Here is a 21,695-nt window from a genome sequence, read left to right as displayed (position 1 = left end):
CCTGTGCCCAACACTCACTCAGCTCTCCAACAGAGAACTAGTTAAAAGGGGAGAAGCTCCCCCCTCCTCATCCCCCAGGTTTTGCTCTTCCACAGCCAAGTGGAGAGAGATCATAGAATCACAGAAAAGTGAAGCTTGGTGGTTACCTTCAAGATAGAATGGTTCAATCCCCTTGTTCATCATTTAGGGAAACTGGGGCCCAGAGAGGTGATGAAACTTGTCAAAAGTCACACAGCAAATTAGAAGGCAGTTTTCTCGTCTCCCAGCCCAGTGCTCTCAACCCTGCCATTCCTGCCTCTGCACAGGGTTTCCAGGGGAAAGATCCCCATAGATGACTTTTCTAGGCTTTCAAGCAAAGTCTTGTGGCTGCGGTGGGGGTTGTGGGGGCAGGATGCATGGGGCATGTAAATACTGCTGCAGCACACTCAGTTCAAGGTCAGCCAAGCTCTGGCCAGAGGGCCTGATCAGCCTTGGACATGACTGTCCTTCTGGCCAGCAGTAGGACTCTCCAGCCTCATAGGAGACACTGAGCCTTAGTCGTGACCCTGAGGACAGGATCATATTGGCATTGCCCCACGATTCTGTGTCTTCTCTGGTCACTAGTACTCTCGCCTACAGAGGTGGCAGTGGAGGAGGAGGGCACAGGCCTGCTCCTCCCAGGAGCACACGGGAGAGGTTTGTGCCACCCATCAGGAGCCGGGCACTCCGTGCCCCAGCCCAGCCTGACGTCATACTAGGAAGATGGGTAGGGGACCAGGAGCCCCTGTGCCAGGAAGCAGTTAAATAAACTTGTCACCTGCCACATGGGGGTTATTACATTTTAAACCCTCCTCTAGCTCAGCTCCCCACTGCAACTCTCACTTCAGAGAGGGGCAGGGCAAACTGTCAAGCTCCACATGCTAGGGAATAAGCAAGCACGGCCCAAGCCCCGTCTCATCCAGCCCACCTCCCGGCACAGGTACGTCTGGCCTGATTTCAGCTGCCTGCAGAAGAGCAGTGAATGGGCCAAGAGACAGGAAGTCTCCTCTGACAGCTACACCCGACCCAGACTAGCTAGCGTGACTCTCGTGGGTGAGGTGAGGTGTTGGATCAGACTTGAGTCTTTGATTGAGGGTGCAGATGAGGCCCCACCTGTGTTAAAAGGCCCATTCTCAGGGCTGTTTCCCCACCTGCCCGGTTCCTGAACCTCGCCTTCAGCTCGCTCCCTGCTTCCCTCAGCTCCTGGGACCCAATGCACACGATGTTTCTCAGGCTCAGAGGCCCCCACCCCTTCAACTCTCCCTCCCTGAGCCCATCAGTGTTGGGACTAGCTCCCCTCTGCCATCCTCCCCATTCCCCCACGATGTCTGCACAAGGCAGACCCCAAGTCCAGAGCAATAGCGCTGGAAGGGCCCTCAGGGAATAGCACGTCCAAATTTCCATTACAGAGGATGGTCTAGAACTCAGAGCCAGCAAGGGCCGGAGCTAGGACTGAAACCCAGGAGCTGTACTCATCCCATGTGCTTTCCTCTGTGCTGCACATGCCTCACACATCAGCCCTCCACTGGGTAGGTGCAGTGCATCCCCTCACAGTCCATGGGAGCCACTTGCCCACTGTCATGCCTCCCCACTAACACAGAGCACCCGGTCATGGCACCCAAGCATCAGCATCTGAGCCCTCCCAAAACAGACGGCTGCACCATCCCCGGACCTCTTACTTCCTTCTTTCTTCAGCCTCTTAAGGGACATGATCCATCCTTTCACTCAACAACAGTAATGCCTTCGGAAATGGGTGTCAGCTTGCTGTAACCCTCCCTGCCCACCCACCCACTGGCCCTGGCTAGGGACAGCCAATGCTCCAGCAGAAGAAACAAGAGCCAGAGCACCCGCCCATGGCTCAGAAGGGGTGGAAAAGCCCACCTCATGGGGAGGGGTTAGCCAAAGTCCCTCTAAAGGGCAACACACACTCTCCTGGCAGCTGGGCTGGAGAACCCAGCTCTGCATCTCTGTTCAGGAGACCCGACTTGGGCTCTTCCACTCACTAGAAGTGTGACTTGGACAAGTCTCTCAGCCTGAGCCACAGTTTCCCCATCAGTAAAATATAGGTTTGTACTGAAGCTTAAAAGAATGGACATACGTAAGGGTCATACGGGAAGGTGCCCAGCATTTCAGCACACCGGTGCCCACTGATTCCATGCACCGTGGGGTGTCTTTCTCGCTGGGTTTGTAAAACGACCAAGCCAGGATCCCTCTCCAAACCCAAGGCAAAATGTACCCACACAGGGTGCCCACAGGGGCTGGGGAGGGGAAGTGTATGGCTGCAGGCCCTTGGACACAGGTCTTCTTTCTCAAAGGCTGCAGTTATGGAAATCTCCAACATATAAGCAATTGAGCTTGGTTTAAGGCAGACAAAGAGGAAAGTACCCAAGGGAATTTAATTGGAGGGCTGTGGTGTCCTCAGAGGAGCTAAAAGCCACTCCATCCCCACTGCTCTGTTGCATACCTCTTTCTGAAGGCTGGCTCACGGGACTCTGATGTGCTCGCCTTCCGAAAGCAGCAGACCTCTGTTTTTAATGATCTGTCCTCTGGGCAAGGGTAAGAAGGGAGAGACTGCTTCCATCTCTCTCCCTGGGCACACCCCTCTGGGTTTGAGGAGCCCTTGGGGAGTGTGTCCTCACTCTGAAGATGAGTCAGCCATGGCTTGCAATCCGGGTCACCTGTGCTCATGTTACTGCCTGTGTTTATTTAGTTCCCTTTTGTTAAGCTCCAAACCATCGGTCGTGCTTTAATGTCCCAGGGTAGCCTGGGCTAAGCCGTGGGGACTCAAAGCAAGGATCAAAGTGCTGGAACCATTGCAAGGTGGCAGCAGTGGTTAGATGGGGGCGAGACCCCCAGGGCAAGGGGAGGCCTCCAAGACAGGAGCCCCGGCTGGAGGGCCAGCTGTCTCACCCCCTGCCGGGGCTCCACCTTCACTGCCAGCCTCTGAGGATTCATACACTCCACACACGTTCACTGAGCACCTACTCTGTGCCAGACATGCTCTGGAACTGGGATCCCATGGTGAACTAAAATAACTCCTTGTCTCAAAGAGAAACATGCGCTCTAAAGGCAAATAAAACAGGGTAAGGCACTGGGCAGGGACATAGGGTGCAGTCTAAGTATGATGGGTAGTCAAGGAAAGGTCTCTCCAACAGAGACCTGGGTGAAGCCAGGGGTGAAGGAAAGAGCATTTCAGGCCCAGAAGGAATAGTAACAGCCAAGGCCCTGGGGTGGGAAATGAGCACATGCCTGCACACGCCCTGTGATTGTAAAACTGCTGTAGGAGATGACAACCAAGGAGCTTTGCACCTCTGACTTTCTTTAAGCCATTAATTTATAAATTGCTGGCAAGGAAGGGACCCTAAAGATGATCAAGTTTATTTCTCCCATTCTGTACTTAAAATCCCCTGCACAATATCTCAACCAAGCATTCCTTAAATACCCCCTGGTGACAGGGAACTCACTACCTAACAAAGACACACATTCCATTTTTTTACAGTCTTGACTTTTGAATGCTCACAAATAATTAGCTTTAACGTTTAATTGGATATAGTAGAAGCAATGATTATCAGTAGCAAGTGAATTGTCAAATGCAGAAGCACTCGGGAATGAGGTTGCTTTAGTCTGAGAAGACTTCCTGGAGAAAGTATGTTTCAATTTGGGATCAGACCTTTCAGAGTTGCAGTTTCCTCATGAGTGAAGTGGGGATAAAACTACCTCAGTGAGTTTTGGGAAGGTTCACTGAGTCATTCTTTGGAGAAGTTTTCATTGAGGGCTTAATTTGTGACAGGCACTGCTTAAAAGCAAGGTAAACACTGAGTGAGATGGAAAACCATCAGAGGGTCTTGAGTAAAGGGCCACGTGAGCTGACAGGTTATAGACTAGCTCTCTGGCTGTATGTTGATAAAGGGGGCAGGGGCCAAAGCAGGGAGGCCATTTAGGAAGCTGCTGTTCCCCTGCTTTATTCAGTCATTTCCCTTCCCTTAATCCAAAGGCTGGAGAGGGATCTGTCCAGTTCACACACTCCCCCAGAACCTCAGCTCCCCACTCTACCTCTGCCTGCCGCCCTTTCCCCACCAAACTCACCCTCATGCCTCTCTGAGAGCAGAACTGGGGGCTCCGCATTTGCAGAGGGCAACTCCCTCCTCCCCGTGTCCAGCCCTACGAGGGCCACTGGGAGTCCCGAAGTTTCTAGCAATTATCTCTCCATGACTCCTGAAGCTCCGAGGAGTCTCCAAGACCCAGCTCTCTGACCTTTCAAAAGACAAAAAAAGATGCTGTCTGCTCCCTTGGTAATGGTTCAAACCTTCAGAATCACCAAGGAGGGGCTGCCACTTTATTTCCAAGCCCCCTGCTTTCCAACCCAGCTCCTGGGGTGGGAAGGAGGGACTCTTTAGGAAACCTACCGCAGGGAGGAGCTGAGCGTCCTCAGGGCTCCCAGCCCCAGCCTGCCCCCAGCACTTCGTCTTCCTGAGAGGGGTCCACTTAGGCTGAACAACTTGTACTGACACTTAACAAGCATCCCCATGTGCTGGGGGCTTTCACAAGGGGTATTTCATCTAATTTTCCCAGTGGCCCCGGGACGTAAGTACCACTTATTATCTACATTTTCCTGAAGGGAAAATGGGACTCAGACAAGTTTAGTGTGAACATAGAGATATCGATTGTCAGACGGAAGGGGCCTGACAGGTTTATCAAATCCAGTGGTCCTCAGCCCTGGCTGCACATGACCAGCTCCCAAGAAGCTTTTACAAAAACACCAATTTCCAAGCCGTACCCCCAGAAATTCTGAAATTAATTTTTAAACCTCTTTAGATGATTCTAGTGTACAAATATGGTTAAAAACCACTCACCCAATCCAACTCTTTTCACAGATGGGAAAACCGAGGGCCCAAGAGGAGGCTGGGAGTCTTCGACACCCCACCATTGGTGGGGTCCCCTAAGTCCAGTCCTCGGCCTGCCCCACCACCCTGGGTGGCTTAGTCCCTCTTCATCCTCCTTGTCCTGCTTGTGGCTTCCATGGAGCTGCCTTCCCACCCATCACACACTGCCCAGTGCTGGTGGCCCCAGCTTTCATGGCAGAAAGATGTTGCCTTCTGACTGTGGAATCCCAGAGGGCAGAGAGCAAGTCCAAGACTTCTCCATGGAGCCCAGTCTAGGCCCTGGGGACACTCCATAAAGACTTGGTAAATTGAGCCCAACAAAACTGAATGAAAGAGTACTCCTTCACTAGGTAGTGAGGGCCCCATTGACAGAAGCAGCCAAGCAGAGGCTGGCTGAACATATGTCCCTATGAGAGATGCTGTTATCCTAGGAGAGTCAGTCTAGCACAGAGCTTAGAAGAGAGTAGTAAGTGAACTAACAGTTCAGACTCTACCACTTCCTTCCTGTGTGACCTTAGGCAGGTTAATGCGCCTCTCTGTGCTTCAGTTAGTAATAATAATAGCATCCATTTTAAAGGGTTGTGGGGATTAAATGAGTTAATGTATGTAAAGCTCTTGGCCCAACACATAATAGGCACTCAAAAAATATTTAGCTTAAGGAAAAAAAAGAAAAGACCCAGAAGCCTGTTCTACATCACCAGGAAAGAGGCTGACTAAGCAGGCCAGAGTTTTTGTAGAAATAAGAAAAAGAAGAAAAGGATTCATTAACCACATGCCTCAATTCCCTGGTCATCAGTGTGCTCATAGGTGAGCCTACAGGCTTTGAGATGTCACAGTCAAGCATTGTCAATGGCAGGGTCGTGGCACATTGGAGAAAATGACCTTCCAGTGTACACCCTCAGGGACACAATTGGCATTTGGGGTGGCAGAGTTCTTTGTTACTCGAGACTGTTTGGGGGAGGGCACTGAGGGTTGTCCAGAACTCCTGGTCCCTGACCCCTAAATGCCAATAGCACCCCCCAGTTACGATGCCAACCAAAAATGATCCTACACGTTCCCAAATGGCCTCAGGGTTGGAGGGTGGACCCAGAGGGCCTGGCTGTGCTGAAAGCCACTCTCTCCTCCTCCGGGTGGACCCAGCCTGCCCTAAGGAGGATGAGCCAAGGATGTGGCATACCTACTCCTTTATCGTTCCAGGGACACTGGTTCTATATGGGGGCGTGGAGCATGAACTTGCTTGACTGCCAGGGCACCCCACCAGAGCCAGCGTGGGAGGCCAGCCGTGTTGCCTGGCCCCGGACCCTCTGAGTCCCCCGCCAGCTGGCTATGCCCCCCTCCCCTGTCAACATGCTTACTCCATGGGCCTCTTGCTCCTTCCCTTCCCCAGCAGGGCCCCTCATCCGATCTCATCAAACATGCCGAACTGCTGTTGCACAAGTCCGTCCCCCCACCCCCGGGGGGCTTGACATAATACCCCTGATTTCTCCTTTCCCTCTCCCGCACTGAACACCCCCTTGGCTGCAGCCCGCCTTTGTTTCAGGAGGGGCAATACGCTGTGTCTGAAAATGTTGCTACAATTAAGTATGCACAAAAAAGGGGGGAGGGAGGGGGGAAATGAGGACAATGAAGGATGTGAAACATCAGATGCAGCAGCTGCTTGTTGCTATAGAAACCCCAGCTCCCCACCACCATCACTGCAGCCCCCCGCTTCAAATTCCAGGAGAGCCAAGTTCTCCCGTTCACTGTGGGGTGCTGGGAGCTGCAGGATCACAAAGTCCTAGCTGTCCAGGCTGGAGTACCTGTGGACTGCTACCAGTGTTTTTGTTTGTTTCTTTCTTTTCTGTTTTCCCTTGGGTGTCTGATCTCCCACTACCACCACCTCCCTACTTCTGATTGGCAGCAATACCCTCCAATAGTTCTGCCTTCTAGTCCCCGTTACATAATGAATTATCGGAGAGCTTCTGCAGTTGACTTTGGGATGTCACAACATGGAGACAAAACAGCACATGTCAATTCCGGTAGGGAGCCAGACTTCCTTTGTGCTTCCTCTGGCTCCTCTCTGACTGCGAGCCCTGGGGCTCGGCCCCCTCCCTCTTTTGGTCTTTCACCCACCACAGTGGGAGGGGGGCTGTGTGTTGGAAGAGGGGGGAGGGGATCTGGTCCACAACTCTGGGTTTCCAAGGGCCTAGCAGGCTGCCAGGTGGCCAAGTGGTCATCTGGGAGAATCCCCAACAAGATGCAGCTCCCCGGGTACCAGTGTGACGTCCCAGACTTGGGTCCACATCGCCAGTTGTCCTAGGGTGGGGAGGGCATCTGGGACCTAGAAGGAGATCATGGAGACAAGACAAGGGCCTTTAGTTGTCTGCAAAGTTAGTGAGGCAGCAGTATAATGGGGCTGCCTCTCTGTTTCCACCCCCTACCCTACAACAAGTTAATGCAGTCTTAAGCTGGAAGTCTATAGTCCTGCTCAATTCTGCCCTGGTCAGATAAGGCTGATTGTTAGATCCTGCCACTTAGCAAGGCACCTGGCACATGGCAGGTCTGGTGCTTTATAAAGGTGTGTGGAGTGGAGGAAGGAAGGGAAGAAAGAAGGGAGAGAAGGTGGGAGGTGGGAGGGAAAGGCAACGAGGAGAATTGTAGATAAACCAAAGGTTATTCAGAAGCAAGAGACCAAGTTGGTGAAGTTATTTGAAACCGTATTATATAAATAACTATTTAAAAATAAAATCCTAAGACTGTTTAGTTTGAAGAAAAGTCAAAGGACATGTTAGCTGCCTTCCAACTTGTAAGGAGGTATTTTAGGAGCCAGGCTTTAGGGGTCCGGAAGGGCTCCAGTGAGTAGAACTAGAACCCATGGAGGAATCCGCAAGGAGACCAGTTGTGGTCAAAGAAGGTCTTTCTAAAAGTCAGAGCTATAAACTTTGTAATGGGCTTCTGAGTGAGGTAGTGAGTTCCCCAGCTCTGAAAATATTGAAGACTAGAGAACCCCTTGTCAAAGATGTTTGAAGCACATTCGCTTTGCAACCCTGCAATTCTTCAGCCTCCACTGTTGGAACATGTTCTTGGATGAAGCGCCTGCCTCTCGATGCTTGGATTTGTGCTTTGAGGGTTGGGAAAGCACAAAAGGTTCCCCATAGGAGGGTGAGCCAGAATCAGAGGTCTTGTCGTTGGTTGAGGGGTGTCACTCAGCCCCCAGGTGGGAGGAAGCAGATCCCTAAATAGGATTTGAAGGGCATGGGAATACCCAAAATGTTTCCTTATGAAAGGCTGGCATTCCAATGTTAGGGGTCCCCCTATAGGTTCAGCCCTCCCCCTGAAGCTTTCTTTTAAGTCACTATCACTCTCCAATTCCTAAGGGAAATGGAAGCCTGAGGTCCTCTGTACCTGCCTGGAGAAGCAGCTAAGCCCTCAGAGAGGAGAGTCCCAAAGTTGGCATCTTAATCTCAGTCTGGCCTGGTCTTGGGTGGAAGGACACTGCCATGAACTTAGGGAGTCCAGAAGCCAAGTGCAAGCCCCTCCACGACTCCCAGGCCCACACCCTTCCCTTTTGCATCAGCCTGATTGGCTGAAGTTCAGGGTTTGCCTCAGGGCTTTGGAGAAGAAAATTCATTCCAGGTTCTTAGGAGTCTTGTGTTGCGTCTTCTGTTGTAATCAGCAAAATGGGCATACTCCTGCCTGTCCTTCTCTCTTCCTGTTACGTCCTGACTGTAGAAGGCAATCGTGGCTGTGAAGATGGCCCCACTTCCTGCCCTTGGCCTTGCAGACAATCCGTGTTCAAGAACTGTTTGTTGAGTTATTACTGTGAATCTCACCTTCACGTCCCCACTTCTAGTATAACTCAGCCTCAACAATTAGTTGTTGAGTTGAAAATTAATTTAAATTAGAAGGAAAGGATTTAGCTTCTGTTTGGCTTAGTGCAGAGGAAAAACTGGATATTGGAAGACCTGCTTTCCAGTCCAGCTCTACCACTTCACCCTGAGTCTCAGTCTCCTTCTCTGTGAAATGGAGACAACAGAGCAAACAGTCGTAAGATTAAACAAGGAACGAATGTGAAAGAGATTTGCAAACTGTAAAAAAGAAGGAAAGATGAGGACTAATATTACTGAGTGAGCACTAACTATAGAATAACCTTATTATTTCTTTTAATTCATTCATCCACCCTATGAAATGTTATTTTCACTCCATTGTGTCAATCAGACTCAGAAAGGTTAAGTAAGTTTCCTAAGGTTGCATAGCTAATAAATGGAAGAACTGGATTAGAACCCAGATCTCCATCTGACTTTAAAACTCAGCTTCTTTGCGTTAAACCCTGAAGCATCTACCCTTAAAAGAATTACTGTAATTTCAATTGCCTTTTTGTTTGCATGTGGAAAATCCTTATCTATCAGAGATGCTCTCCTGCCTTAGAGGCTGCACCAACTTCACCCCCTTGTTTTCCCCTTCGCCTCCTCTCCCTGGGCAACAGCTCTGGCCTGGGAGAGGGCCAGCTGCCAACCCAAGCCGCTCCTGGAGGTGTGCCCAGCCCAGGGAGTAATGGACCATGTCCTGATTGTGTCTCCAGAAAACAGGTTTTTTATTACTTACCACGGTGGGCTGTACATCTCCGACGTGCAGAAGGAGGATGCTCTCTCCACCTACCGCTGCATCACCAAGCACAAGTATAGCGGGGAGACCCGGCAGAGCAATGGGGCCCGCCTCTCTGTGACAGGTAGGCTGGGGGAGAACAGGGCAGGGCTGCGGGAGGCTGGAACAGGGAGGGCACCATGGATCAGCACAGGGGACTCAGAGAAGGAGAGTGAAGAATACAGGTACAGCAATCACTGGGGAAGACCTTGTCCAGTGTGCTTTTGGGTGCCCCTCACGTAAGGAGATAGAAGCTTTTTAGAAATTTGTACCAGGGGAAGCTTAATTCTCCTGAAGAACTGATATGTTTCCATTTATCAAATAATAAGGATTAGGGACTGTTGGCTCTTTCCCTTTTTGCCTTTGCTACCAGGAAGCTCAGATAAAATCTGGTATTCAAGCATAATAACTATTAGACAAGATTTGAGGGATTTTAGCATTTCCTTATGTCTCTAAGTATTTTTTAAGATTCTATTTTATCAGTGAGTGCACCTATATCCTTTGTTGTAGGCTACCTCATGACATTTAAAAGTAGGCAGAATATAATTTATAAACAAAGACATTGCTAAACTAAATAAAGGACTCTTATTCTGGAGCACTTCTGGCTTCTTGAGAGGGGTGGAAGCTAATATGTATTGAGTCCCCCTGTGTGCCAGGGATTTCACTCATTTGTTGTCCTTTGGGCACCATAGTAACCCTGTGAGGTGGGTGTTTTTCTCCCTTTTTTTTTTTTTCAGGTGACAAAACTGAATCTTAAGGAAACCAAGCAACTTGCCTGAGCTGTTTAACCAGTGGGAGGCAAAGCCAGAATTCAAACTCTGGGTCCCCTGACCCTGGGGTCCTTCCAGCTGCAGGCTCTCCCCACAGAGGGGACCACTTGAGTCCCCAGGCACATGATCCAGTCCTAGAGTTCAGAAAGGCACGGGGTGGGAGGCACTCAGGAAAGGCTTTCTGGAGCCGTGGTTTTCAAGCTCTTTTGACAGCAACCCACAGACAGACACTTTCATCACAACCTAGGCAAGGCACATTGGTATTTTCCATTCTATTGTATCCTTTTCAGATTTTTTTAAAAGACTGGTTTTGTAACTCACCAAATGGATTTCACAACCTCCTAACGCTTTGAGACCTGAGATTTGAAAATTTCTGCTCTTGAGAAGGGGGGGGTGGAGTGGCTTTTGGAAGGAGGGTAAACTGATTAGCAGTCAGACCACCTGGGTTCTGGGATCAGACCCACCCAAGCAAGGACCTCTCTGGGCCTCCGTAAGAGGAGCTGGGAGTGAATCAACTAGAAGACCAATCTGGTGCTATCTCTGACATTCTGGGCTTTGCTGGGGACGTCCCTGAGCAGCAGTGACTCTCTCCAGGACTCCCTCTCATTTGCCTAACCCGGTTGGAAGCAAGACCAGGACAGCAGGAGCCAGGAGGGCAAGGTGGGGGCCCCCTGACTCACCCCTATGTCTCCAGCCCCTGGCCCTGTGCCTGGCACATAGTAGGTGCTAAGTGAATATTCCACAAGTAATCACTGTCGTGGGAAATTGGGCTGTCGGGTGGGGAAGAAGACAAGCCCCGCACTTGACTTTGGAACCTACCGCCCCAATTCCCAAACGCGTGGGAGTGGTTCCCTTCCAAATTAGAGGGACTTGTTTGCAGAGCATTTTGCTTCTCATTTGCATGCTTCTCATACAATCTGGGAAAAGCACAGAAAACCGCCTGCTGCAGGCCCACTCCTTTCTCCTCCACATCTAGCCCTTCGCCCCTGATAATCTCCTGATTGGATCTTCAGCTTTTAGGGGGAATATGCAGGAACCCCTCAAGAAAACATTCTTTAAACTGGAGAATACTCCACCCCTTCTCCTCCTCCTCTCTATTCTCTACCAGCCTGTGAGAAGAAGGGGTGGGGGAAGGAGAGTGAGAGAGACCCGAGAGAAAGACTCCCAGACAGAAGAAGAGACAGGCAAAGGCACAGAGAGAGAAAGACACAGGACAGGAAAAAAATAACTGAACAGAAAAACACGCAGAGGGAGACAAAGGAAGAGAAAAAGAGACAGCAGTAACAGAGTAAGAAAGATCTAAAGGCAAAAGGAGGGAACTGAAGGGAAGGGAGCCTAGGGGAGGGTGTCCCGCTGAGTGACACAGGCCCTGATGTGATGTGAGGTGACAAGGCGATCTGCAATCTGCTCCTCTCGGCAAAAATGCAACTGATACTGGAGGGGAGCAGTGCAACGAGGAACACGGGCAGCCTCAGAAGCCCCTCGCCACCTCTCGATTTTATACCCACTCCCCAGAGTTGGGGTGAGGGCTGTCCTGAGAGAGTGTGGGCTGGCTGGGAGAGGCTGGGCATTGGCACTTTTAGGAGGCAGAGCCCATGAGCTCCTGGGGCTGGTGGCTTGGAGAGGCTTGCACCCTCCCTGGCCAGAAGCTCTGGGTGGGCAGCTGAAATCCAGGGCTAGGAGATGCAGCTGGGGGTGCCCTGGCGGAGCTCACTAAATGTTTGTTAAAGTAAGGAGAAGGGAGGAGATGATGAGGTGTATTGGGAAAAGGGTGAATGCATCAGGCCAAAGCTCCAATCTCAGCCTCTGCACAAACTAGCTGTTCCGCCTGCCATAAAATAATGTCTCCAAGCCTCAGCTTCCTCTCCTGTAAAATGGGTGTGACAAAATGCATTCCACTGGGCTGTTGGGAGAAATAAATAAGATACTGTAGGCAAAAAGCTTAGCCTGGAGCCTGACACATAGGAAGTGCTCAGAGAGTAGCTACTGTCACTCTTTTTCTGGCAGTTATTGCTATTCTATTGTCGCTGCATTATTATTCCCACAACATTTCCAAAGTTATCAGGGAGGGTCACCTTTCATTTTCCTGCATTTTTCAAATTAGAGGAAGCAGCTGCAAGAATAATCTGAGCCCCCAAAATACAGCCTAATAATAACTATTCCGCACATCCAGAGTTTACTGAGTGCTTTCATGCACACCCACGACTCCCAACAGGGTAGACATCATCCTCAGCTTTTAGAAACAGGTGACCAGCAAACAGGGAGGTTGAGTGGCAGGGCGAAGATACCTCAGCTCTCTAAGAACAGGGCCAGGCACTGACGTCGCCTTCCCAGCCAGCCCTTTCCCGCCCTGTCCAGCTGGCGGTGGGAGTAGGGGTTCCCCAGCAGCCTCCCCGGGGAGCCCGGAGCTGCCACCCAGTCCCAGTCCCAGGGAGCCCTTGGCAGAGCCGGTTGTCTCCCCCCAGCCCTGCCCGATCCCCCCCAGGCGGCTGCCGGGGACGCTCCGCAGCATTTTACTTCTGCTCCGGAGTAATGAAAGAGGTTTCTTTCCCTCAGAATTTAATTTCACGCTTGAGACTCGGTGATTAATTCCCTCCCCCCTGCCCCCTCCCCCACCGCCCTGCCGGCCCCTCCACTTGTAAATTCTGCAGTGTGCCAGGGATTTGTGTTTTGCATCAATTAAGTGTCACATTGAGTAATTTTTCCCTGGCACTGGGTTTGTTTATCCCAACCATTCCCGCAGGGCGGAGGGGTGGGGGGCGAGGCCATGGAACCCGGCAGGGAGGGAAGGGGGACACTGGAGAGCACTTGTCCCGTGCATCTGCACGGCGAGGGGGCACCTGCAAAGCGCCCACACGGACATTTTGCCACTGATGGCCGACAATAGCCTCGTGAGATCAGGAGGCGGTGTTGTCAACCCCACCGTGCAGACGAGGAGACTGCGGTTCTGAGCGTTTATAAGACACAGCATATCACGCAGCTTATCAGGATTTGCACCTGGGTCTCCTGATGCCAAGCCCTGGGCTCCTTCTGCTGCCCACAGATACTTCTGACCAGTGGTGAAGCTGGGAAGGGAGCAGGGCGTCTTCCAGAAAGTCTTTTTCCCAGAAGGGAGAATTCCTAGCCCATTCCCACCCTCTCCAAGGGAGATGAGCTGAGGATGGAGGTGATGGAGATTTCCCATCAATGGAGGATGGGAGGTGGGGTGGTGTCAGCAGCTCTCACCGCTCATCGCTAGGCGAAGTTCAGTATTAGATTACTCTACCTCGGACCCTATTTAGTGAAGAGAGGGATGCAGCGCAGGGAAGCTGGCTTCTGGTCCTGACTCTGCAGTGTGATTCTGGGCAGGTCCCTGCAGCTCTCTGGACTCGGGGGTCCTCATCTGTTCACGCCTCCAAGGTCCCCCCGCCAGCCCAGCCTCTATGAACCTACAAAGTTCTGCAAGGTGGGGTTTTACCCAGAACAATCAGACCAGTGCCCCATGCATCCTCCCACAGACATTTATGGCTCCGCAGCCACGGGTCTTGCTTTGGGCCAAGGAGAGGCAGCAATGGATCAGACACGGCCCTGGCCTCAAGGGGCCCCATCTTCACGGGAAGTTGAGAGTGCCACGTAACACTGAAGGAGCTGACCACGGGGGTCACCTCCGGGGAGGGAAATGGGGTGGCTTGGGGGACAGGGGTGAGCAGAAGACTCTCTTTTTACTGGATACTCTTCAATGTTTCCTGAAGTTTTGCCATCAGCACATATTACCTGTTTAAAAAAAAATTATTTTCCTAAAAAAAACCAAGGTTGTTTGAAAATAAAATGGAAGGTAAAACTCTGTGGGGGTGCAGTGAGAGTGGCTTGGGGGCGGCACCCCGGAAGAGGTGATTTTCAGGCTGTGTGTGAAGATGAGCGGGAGTTGACCAGGGCAGGGGTGGGGGTGGCACAGGGAGGAAGGCAGGTGCCTGTGGGACGTTGTTGAGACAGTGGAGGAAGGTAGCGCAGGCAGGCTAGGCTGGGGAGATTGGAGGTAAGAAGTTGGACAGTATCTTATAGGTAAAGGGGAGCCCATGGAGATTTCAAAGCAGGGGAGGCCCCCAGTGGGCAGAAACCCCAGCAAGGCCGTTTCTGGTGAGGACTAGACTGGTTTCAGCAGAGACAACACCCTCTCAGAAATGATCCGGTACCCACACATGGGATTTCACCTACAAGGGGCTTGATCTCGCTGTCTAGGACCTCAGTCACTGTGTTTCTTTAGAGCTGGGAATGCAAAATACAGGAGCATTGTTGGGGGTGGGGAGTGGGGTTTGCGGAAAGCTTCATGTCCTACTACTTCCAGGGTTCCTGTGGAAATGCACTGGGCTTCTCTGCGTCTGTCTAGATTTCACCAGCAGGAGGAGACTGGGCAGGGGACAGACAGATTGCCCTCCAATGCTTAGGGATCCCCACCCCAGGGTGGCTTGAGACTTAGCAATAATGGCATTTTTGCGATTGTCCTGATGCTTCCATGGCAGGGGCTCAGGGCTCCTGAGTGTGGGCTGGAAGGGTTTCTCATGCACACTCTCTCCCTTTCTGCACCCCTTGCTCTGCTTCTCTTTCTTCTGTTTGTCTGTCTGTCATTTTAGCCCTAGTCTCAGACCTGCCCCCTCCTCCTGCCAGGCCCTGCCCCCTGTCGAGGCTCTCAGGGGCTCAGTCTGGCCTGAGTAAGAGAGTTTGGACCAGAGTCTGGGGCAGAGGGAAACCCAGTGAGCCCATCCAGAAACATCCATCTGTCTGGAGCAACACTGGGTATTGCTCCTTAACTGTGGTGGGCAGCAGGTTCTGCTCCCGGTGCTGTCCTTCCCACCCCCCTCCCCACCTCATCCCTCCCAGGGCTGCTGACCCTCTCTGCCTTGCAGACCCTGCCGAGTCCACCCCCACCATCCTGGACGGCTTCCACTCCCAGGAGGTGTGGGCCGGCCACACTGTGGAGCTGCCCTGCACGGCCTCGGGCTACCCTCTCCCCGCCATCCGCTGGCTCAAGGACGGCCGGCCCCTGCCGGCGGACAGCCGCTGGACCAAGCACGTCACGGGGCTGGCCATCAGCGACCTGCGGGCCGAGGACAGCGGCACCTACATTTGCGAGGTCACCAACACCTTTGGCTCTGCGGAGGCCACAGGCACCCTCACAGTCATTGGTGAGTAGAGAGAGCCTCTTTCCCAGCCCCCAGTGACCTTCGAGAGCACCGCGGCATGATGGGGAGGGGCACGGTGGGCAGCAGCAGCCCAGCCTCTGCCCAGTCGCCAGTGCTGATGTCTGGGCAGAAGTCCAGGTTTGAAACCAGAAGACCTGCCTTTCAGTCCTGGCATTCCCAGATAGTCACTGACTTTGAGCAAATCACATAACCACGCTCGCCACCCCGGGGTGCTTATCTTACAAAATGGGATACTGACCCCAGCCTTCCTACCTTCCAGAAGTCAGCTCCAGGTGGGATGATGGGGTGATGGCGACAAGCTCGCCACGAGGACAGGGCTTCTGGGTTTGTTGGGAGGGGACAATGCTGATGTTAATCCATGTCACTTAGAGAGGACATAATGTATCCCATCCTAGGTCACATTCAGAATATTTAGCAATAATCGATAGGAGCACTGATCAATCAGATCAGATATTGGATGTAAACAACCATATCAGCTGTACCACCTGCCACCTGGGGACCAGCTCTGTTTCTCCCCCCATCATAGAGCCTGAGGGGCCTGGGGAGCCAGAGTGGGGGCCAGGAGGCCTTAGCAGACCCCTCCCGATGAGCACCCCTGGCAGGCAGAGAAGGTGGAGGCAGAGGGGCCAATGTCAGTGAAAGGACCTTGGATGAGGATGCGCGGGGACTCAGGGTCATGCCTTGTCCCCACCCTGCCCCTGCCTCTTGCTTGTGCGGCCTGGCCTCAGGCTCCCCATCTGCGAAATGAAGAGACTCTGAGTTCCCTGCTCTGTCCTCTGTGGGGGAGATGTTGGCAGCAGGGGGCTGGAATCTGGAGATCCTTGGGGAATTCTCCTGTGGGGCAGCAATAGCCAGAGTCCCTGAACATGGTTCCCAAGGGTGTCGTGAGAGCCATTTGACCTGGGCGGGGGGAAGAAGGCCCCCCACCCACCTCCTGCACTACATGTTGACCAAGGATGCTCTCCTCCCACCTCACCACCCCCACCCCCAGCTCACGGGCACCGAGCTGCAGTTCAGACGACCCTCAAGCTGGCCGGAGGACCCCAGCAGAGCCCACCCACCCCAGCCTCCTGGGCCTGGTGTCCTGACTTCCCCAGGCCAGATGTGCGCCCAGTCCCCTCCCCCACCATCAAAGGGTTCTCAACAGTTGGAATGAGTTTATCTGGGGTGCTGGGGAGGGGGCTTCCTCATACAAATTCACTGTGAAGCCAGAAGAGCAGAAGAACCCCAAGAAGGGACTGTGTACAATGCAAATGCTTAGGTTCAAGTGCTGAAGGCCTGCTCCTGGAGGCTGGGGGTTTCCTCACGTACAAACAAGCCCTGGACACAGAGACAGCAGATGGAAGGACCAGGGCTGGGACCCCCTTCTTTCCTTAAGCACTGTCCAAAAAAGATTGGTCTAATATGACCTTCACTCCGTCCCCCTCCTGTTACACACACACACACTGACTCATTCCGGCTCACAGAGCAGTTTAGGAAGACGACACACTCCCAATGCCCTGGAAAATTAGCAAGGTGTGCAGAGCCCTGCCGCAGTACTTCCAGGCAAACAGGTTCTTACACACACAGACACAGAGAGGTTCATGTGCCGACTTCCCCAAGCACCTAGGTACACGTACATGGTGCCCCTGTACATACACATACACTTCTCCACAGTAACGTCCAAGTGCACACACAAAGCTGGACGGTGACTGCCTGCAGGTGTGCACACAACACTCTGCCCCTGCATGCAGAATTGCACCTGGTTCTCCTCCCACCCTCAGCCCCCCAGCCCAGTCCACTGTGGGCCAGGCCACCAGCCTGCAGGCAAAGGGACATGGCTTTTCTCTGTCTTCCGCCCTCTCTGACAGGTGTGCTTTCCATACCCCCCAACCTGCCACCAAGCCCAGGCAGGGGCTCTGGGGAGAGAGTAGTGGGCACACAGAGCCCTGGAAGCCCTGGTTGGTGACAGGGACAAGCAGGATGGCACCTGCCTCATTGTGCCCAACATTCCTTGGCACTGGGCAGAGGCTCTGGGGAGTGAGCAGGGATTGCCAAGCATGAACAGAGTGATGTCTTCTTTGACTGCTCCCCAACCCACACAGGCCTGAGGAGTGTCCTCTCCTGTAGACTGCATTACTGGGGAACCCAAGTTCCTGCAGGCCAGAGTCCCCAGAGAACCCTGAGCCCCATGGAGATCAGGAGTGAGGGACCAGCTTGGGACTAGTAACCAGCCTGCCAGTCAGACAATCAATAGGCATGACTCAGGCTGCAGGAGGGATACAAAGAAAGGGAGACACCACCCTGCTCCAGAGCGGGAGACAAGCACAGAAGAGGTGATAAGAGACAGTGAGCTTAGTGTGGTCTTTGTTATGCCCACAGCCTGAAGGAGGTCCAGAAGAGGGAGCTGTAACCCAGCCTGGCAGGGGGTGGTGACCAGGAAGGCTTCCTGGAAGAGGTGACACCCAAGCTCAGTTTCTGCAGGATGCGTAGGAATTAGGCAAAAGGGGCCAGAGGCAGTCTAAGGAGGGGCCATGAGGCAAGAAACAGCCCAAGGTGTGCAGGGACCATAGACAGGCTGTTCCTACTCTAGAGACCAAGTGTGTAGCTGTGGTGGGAACCGATGGGGGCTGGTGGAAGCGGAGGGTCAGGTCCCCGAGGGCCTCTAGGGCCTTGAGAGCCATGCTGAGTTGTCGGGGCCGTGGAAGTTCTGAGCAGGGACGTGGCTGGCTGTAGCCTGGAGCACAGATGGAGGGAAGCAGGGAGGGGGCTCCTGCATGGATGCAGGCAGGGAGTGGTGGTAGTGATAAAGAGGAGGGGGTCGGCCCATCCAAGTGAAGGAAGTCACAACTGCAGAAGGTAGTGAACAACTGTCTGTTGGGGTATGGGAGACAGATGGCTGGGTCAGGGTGTCTCTGGCTCCCAGGGAGATTGTTCTCCTCAGGAAGCACAAGGGAGAGTCAAAGCCCACCCTGGGGCATCCAAAGGAGCATGGGCCACAGAACAAGAGGTACGAGGCTATCACCCAGTCTGACCCTGCCATTCAACAGATGAGTAAACTGAGGCCTGGAGAGGGGAACTCACAAGTCCCATCCACATGAGGACCCTGGAGGCAGAGCTGAGCTTGACCCCAGGACTCCTGACCCTAGGCATTTTGGGGACCACCCCCCGCCCCCAGCCACACCCCTCCACAGCGAGCCCTTTTTCTTTTCTTTTTCTCCCCCCGTTTCCCCTCACCTCTCCCGTGCCCGGCCCGGCCCAGACCCCCTTCATGTGACCCTGACACCAAAGAAGCTGAAGACGGGCATCGGCAGCACGGTCATCCTCTCCTGTGCCCTGGCTGGCTCCCCGGAGTTCTCCATCCGCTGGTACCGCAACACCGAGCTGGTGCTGCCCGACGAGGCCATCTCCATCCGCGGGCTCAGCAATGAGACCCTGCTCATCACCTCAGCCCAGAAGAGACACTCCGGGGCCTACCAGTGCTTCGCCACCCGCAAGGCCCAGACCGCCCAGGACTTCGCTGTCATCGTGCTCGAGGGTGAGCAGGGGCAGCCACGGCAGAGGGGCGGGATTCAGGGCCCAGCTCGCCTCCTCTGGAACCCCCGACTCCCAGAGCCCCAGCTAGGAGGGTCCTGCTCCAGGCTCCCCCTACCTCTGAGGACGGGAATAGTGACAGGGAGCATTAGTCACGCACTTCCTGCATGCAGGCAAATGCACTGTCTCATTTAATCCTTCCAAGGTTGCCAGATGGAGGTACTTTATATTACCTATTTTGTAGTTAAGGAAACTGAGACTCTGGTCACTTGCCCACAGTCTCACAGCTCTGCCCATGAGACTGAGCTGGGAATTGAAAGCAGGTCTCAGCCATCAAACTATATTGCTTCCACCCTCTGAAATTATGAGAACTTCACTATTAGGTCTTCTTTAGGGTCTTGAAGGCTTTCAATGTCCCAGAGGCCTTTCACGTCAAGCTCTGCTCCTTACCACAGACCAGGTTTTAGCCTGGCTCTCTCTCCCTTTAAAGCTGCCACCACCCAGGGGTCCTCACTGGGGACTTCTGTGTATGGTTGCTCAGGTTGTTCACTGAATGAGAGGGTAAACAAGGACTGAAGTCCAGCTTGCACTCCACTTGCCAAGCCATGAGCTGTGGCACCAAGGCACCTTTTTCCCATTTGCACAAAAGTCCTTACCCCCAAGTTTAGTGATTTTCCGGCCCCTCCCTTTGCTGCTACCCAAGAAAAGCCCAAGACCTATTCCTTCCAAGGATTTCTCACTGTGGGTAACAAAAATACCAAACCCAGGCAAGTCCTACAATTATCAGAATCCCACAGGGGTCTCACCGTCATGGCCTATGGGTCCTCACTTCTTGGGAGTGGGGAGCTGGACACCCACTGAACTTAAGGTCTCATCCCTCACCTCTAGGGAGACACCCAGCCAATGCCTCTCCCTCAACCCCCACCTCTTCTTGTCCTGCCAAATCCCTGATTTCTCTTCCCAATGAAAAAGCACACCAGCTGGGCACAGATTTTGAAGTGGGTGCCTTTCATCTCAGGGAACCGCCTGACTGAATAATTCCCCACCCAGCAGCAGACTATCCCCCACCCAGCACCCCTTTGCCATGAGTGGAATTACAGATATCTTAACAGCCGCTGGTGGCCAGTTCAGAGCAGGGAGATGGAAAACGGGGCTGGTGGGAGGGGCAGAGAGCAGGGAAGGTAAGGGACAGAAAGGGAGAGGATGGGGAAAGAGGCAGTGCAGGAGCCAAAGGCAAAGTGACCCCCCAGGAGCACCTGGCTGCTCCCTTGGTTTATATAAGGGTCTTCCTGGAAGTGGGGCAGGGGCTGGCAGACTGGCTTGGATTAACATCAGCATTTTGGCATAAAATGTGGGCAGGATATAAAGATGACCATCTCCATTTGCCTTGCTTTTTTTTTTTTTTTTTAAACTTAAGTACTTAGCACCCATTTTAATCTTTTATAACAATCCTACTTAGAAAGGAGGGTCAGGGTTAATAATTGCATCTCCCACGTTCCATGTGAGGAAGTTGGGGCACGGAGGTTAATTGTCTTGTCTGAGGTTAGCAGTTAGCCAAGACTAAAGGCTGGGCTACAGATTCCACACTGCTGGTGCTTTCCTGGCCCCCCACTGCCTCCAGGCAACTTGCATTTTAAGCCTCCACCCTCAGTCCTTTTGCTAACAGGGCTACAGCACATCCCCCCACCCCCCCACCCCCGCCCCTGGATTCCAGCTCTGCAGGTCTGGCCCAGGTGGGAACTGAGTCCAAGCTCACTTAACCGCTGAACTTCTCTTTCTTTCTCAATGGGAGGAGGAAAAGGAGGAAAAGGAAAAGTTGAGAGGAGCTAACCTTTATTAAGCATTTGTCAAGCATCTTTTTCCCGCCCCCCCCAATTTTTTTATTAGACAAGTTGTAGGTACACAGAAAAAATCATGCAGAAAATACAGTGTTCCCGTATCTTAAATACATTAATTCATGTAATCCTCACAACAGCCATGTGAAATGGGTGTAATCATGATCTCCATTTTGCCGGTGAGGAGATGGACTCAGAGAGGTTAAGTAACTTGCCCAAAGGTGCAGAGCTAACACGTGGTTGAGACAGGATTCAAACCCCGGAGCCTTGATCCACGTGGAATAGGAATTAGCCGCGCTGTCTGTCGCTAGCCAGTGGACCCACCTTCCAGGAAGTTCTTCATTAGGGGGCGGGGTGGGCTGGCGGGACGGTCTCTCCGCGGCCCGGTGACCCTGAAGGGGGCTCCTCGCTCCCCGCAGACGGCACGCCCCGCATCGTCTCCTCCTTCAGCGAGAAGGTGGTCAACCCCGGGGAGCAGTTCTCGCTGATGTGTGCGGCCAAGGGGGCCCCGCCCCCCACCGTCACCTGGGCCCTGGACGACGAGCCCATCGCGCGGGACGGCGGCCACCGCACCAACCAGTACACCATGTCGGACGGCACCACCGTCAGCCACGTGAACGTCACCGGCCCGCAGATCCGCGACGGGGGCGTGTACCGCTGCGCGGCGCGGAACTCGGTGGGCAGTGCTGAGTACCAGGCGCGAATAAACGTAAGAGGTGCCTGTCTACATTTAAATATCAGAATAGGCTTTTGAGTTCCTTTGCCATCTCGGTGGTTGCCATTATATTCTTGTGGTGATGGTTTTGATTTTAGTAGAGGCGCTCCTCCTCCTCTCTTTCCCCTTTCCCTTCCGTCGGCCACAAGCCCGGTCAT

At 53.1% G+C, this 21,695-nt stretch overlaps 1 protein-coding gene across 1 annotated transcript in view; it reads left to right on the top strand.

Annotated features, from left to right (window-relative positions):
- The window catches only part of DSCAML1 (DS cell adhesion molecule like 1), a 334,021-nt gene that overhangs the window by 230,840 nt on the left and 81,486 nt on the right, over window positions 1-21,695 (top strand). The window contains 4 exon segments of the mRNA XM_037841599.1: window positions 9,463-9,609; window positions 15,178-15,456; window positions 18,716-18,991; window positions 21,242-21,538. Coding sequence (XP_037697527.1) covers window positions 9,463-9,609; window positions 15,178-15,456; window positions 18,716-18,991; window positions 21,242-21,538 — 999 coding nt within the window.

This window comes from Choloepus didactylus, chromosome 6, assembly GCF_015220235.1.
Source record: "Choloepus didactylus isolate mChoDid1 chromosome 6, mChoDid1.pri, whole genome shotgun sequence".
NCBI lineage: Eukaryota > Metazoa > Chordata > Mammalia > Pilosa > Megalonychidae > Choloepus > Choloepus didactylus.
Note: the sequence above shows the minus strand (reverse complement) of the source record. Positions and strands in the feature narration are given on the sequence as shown.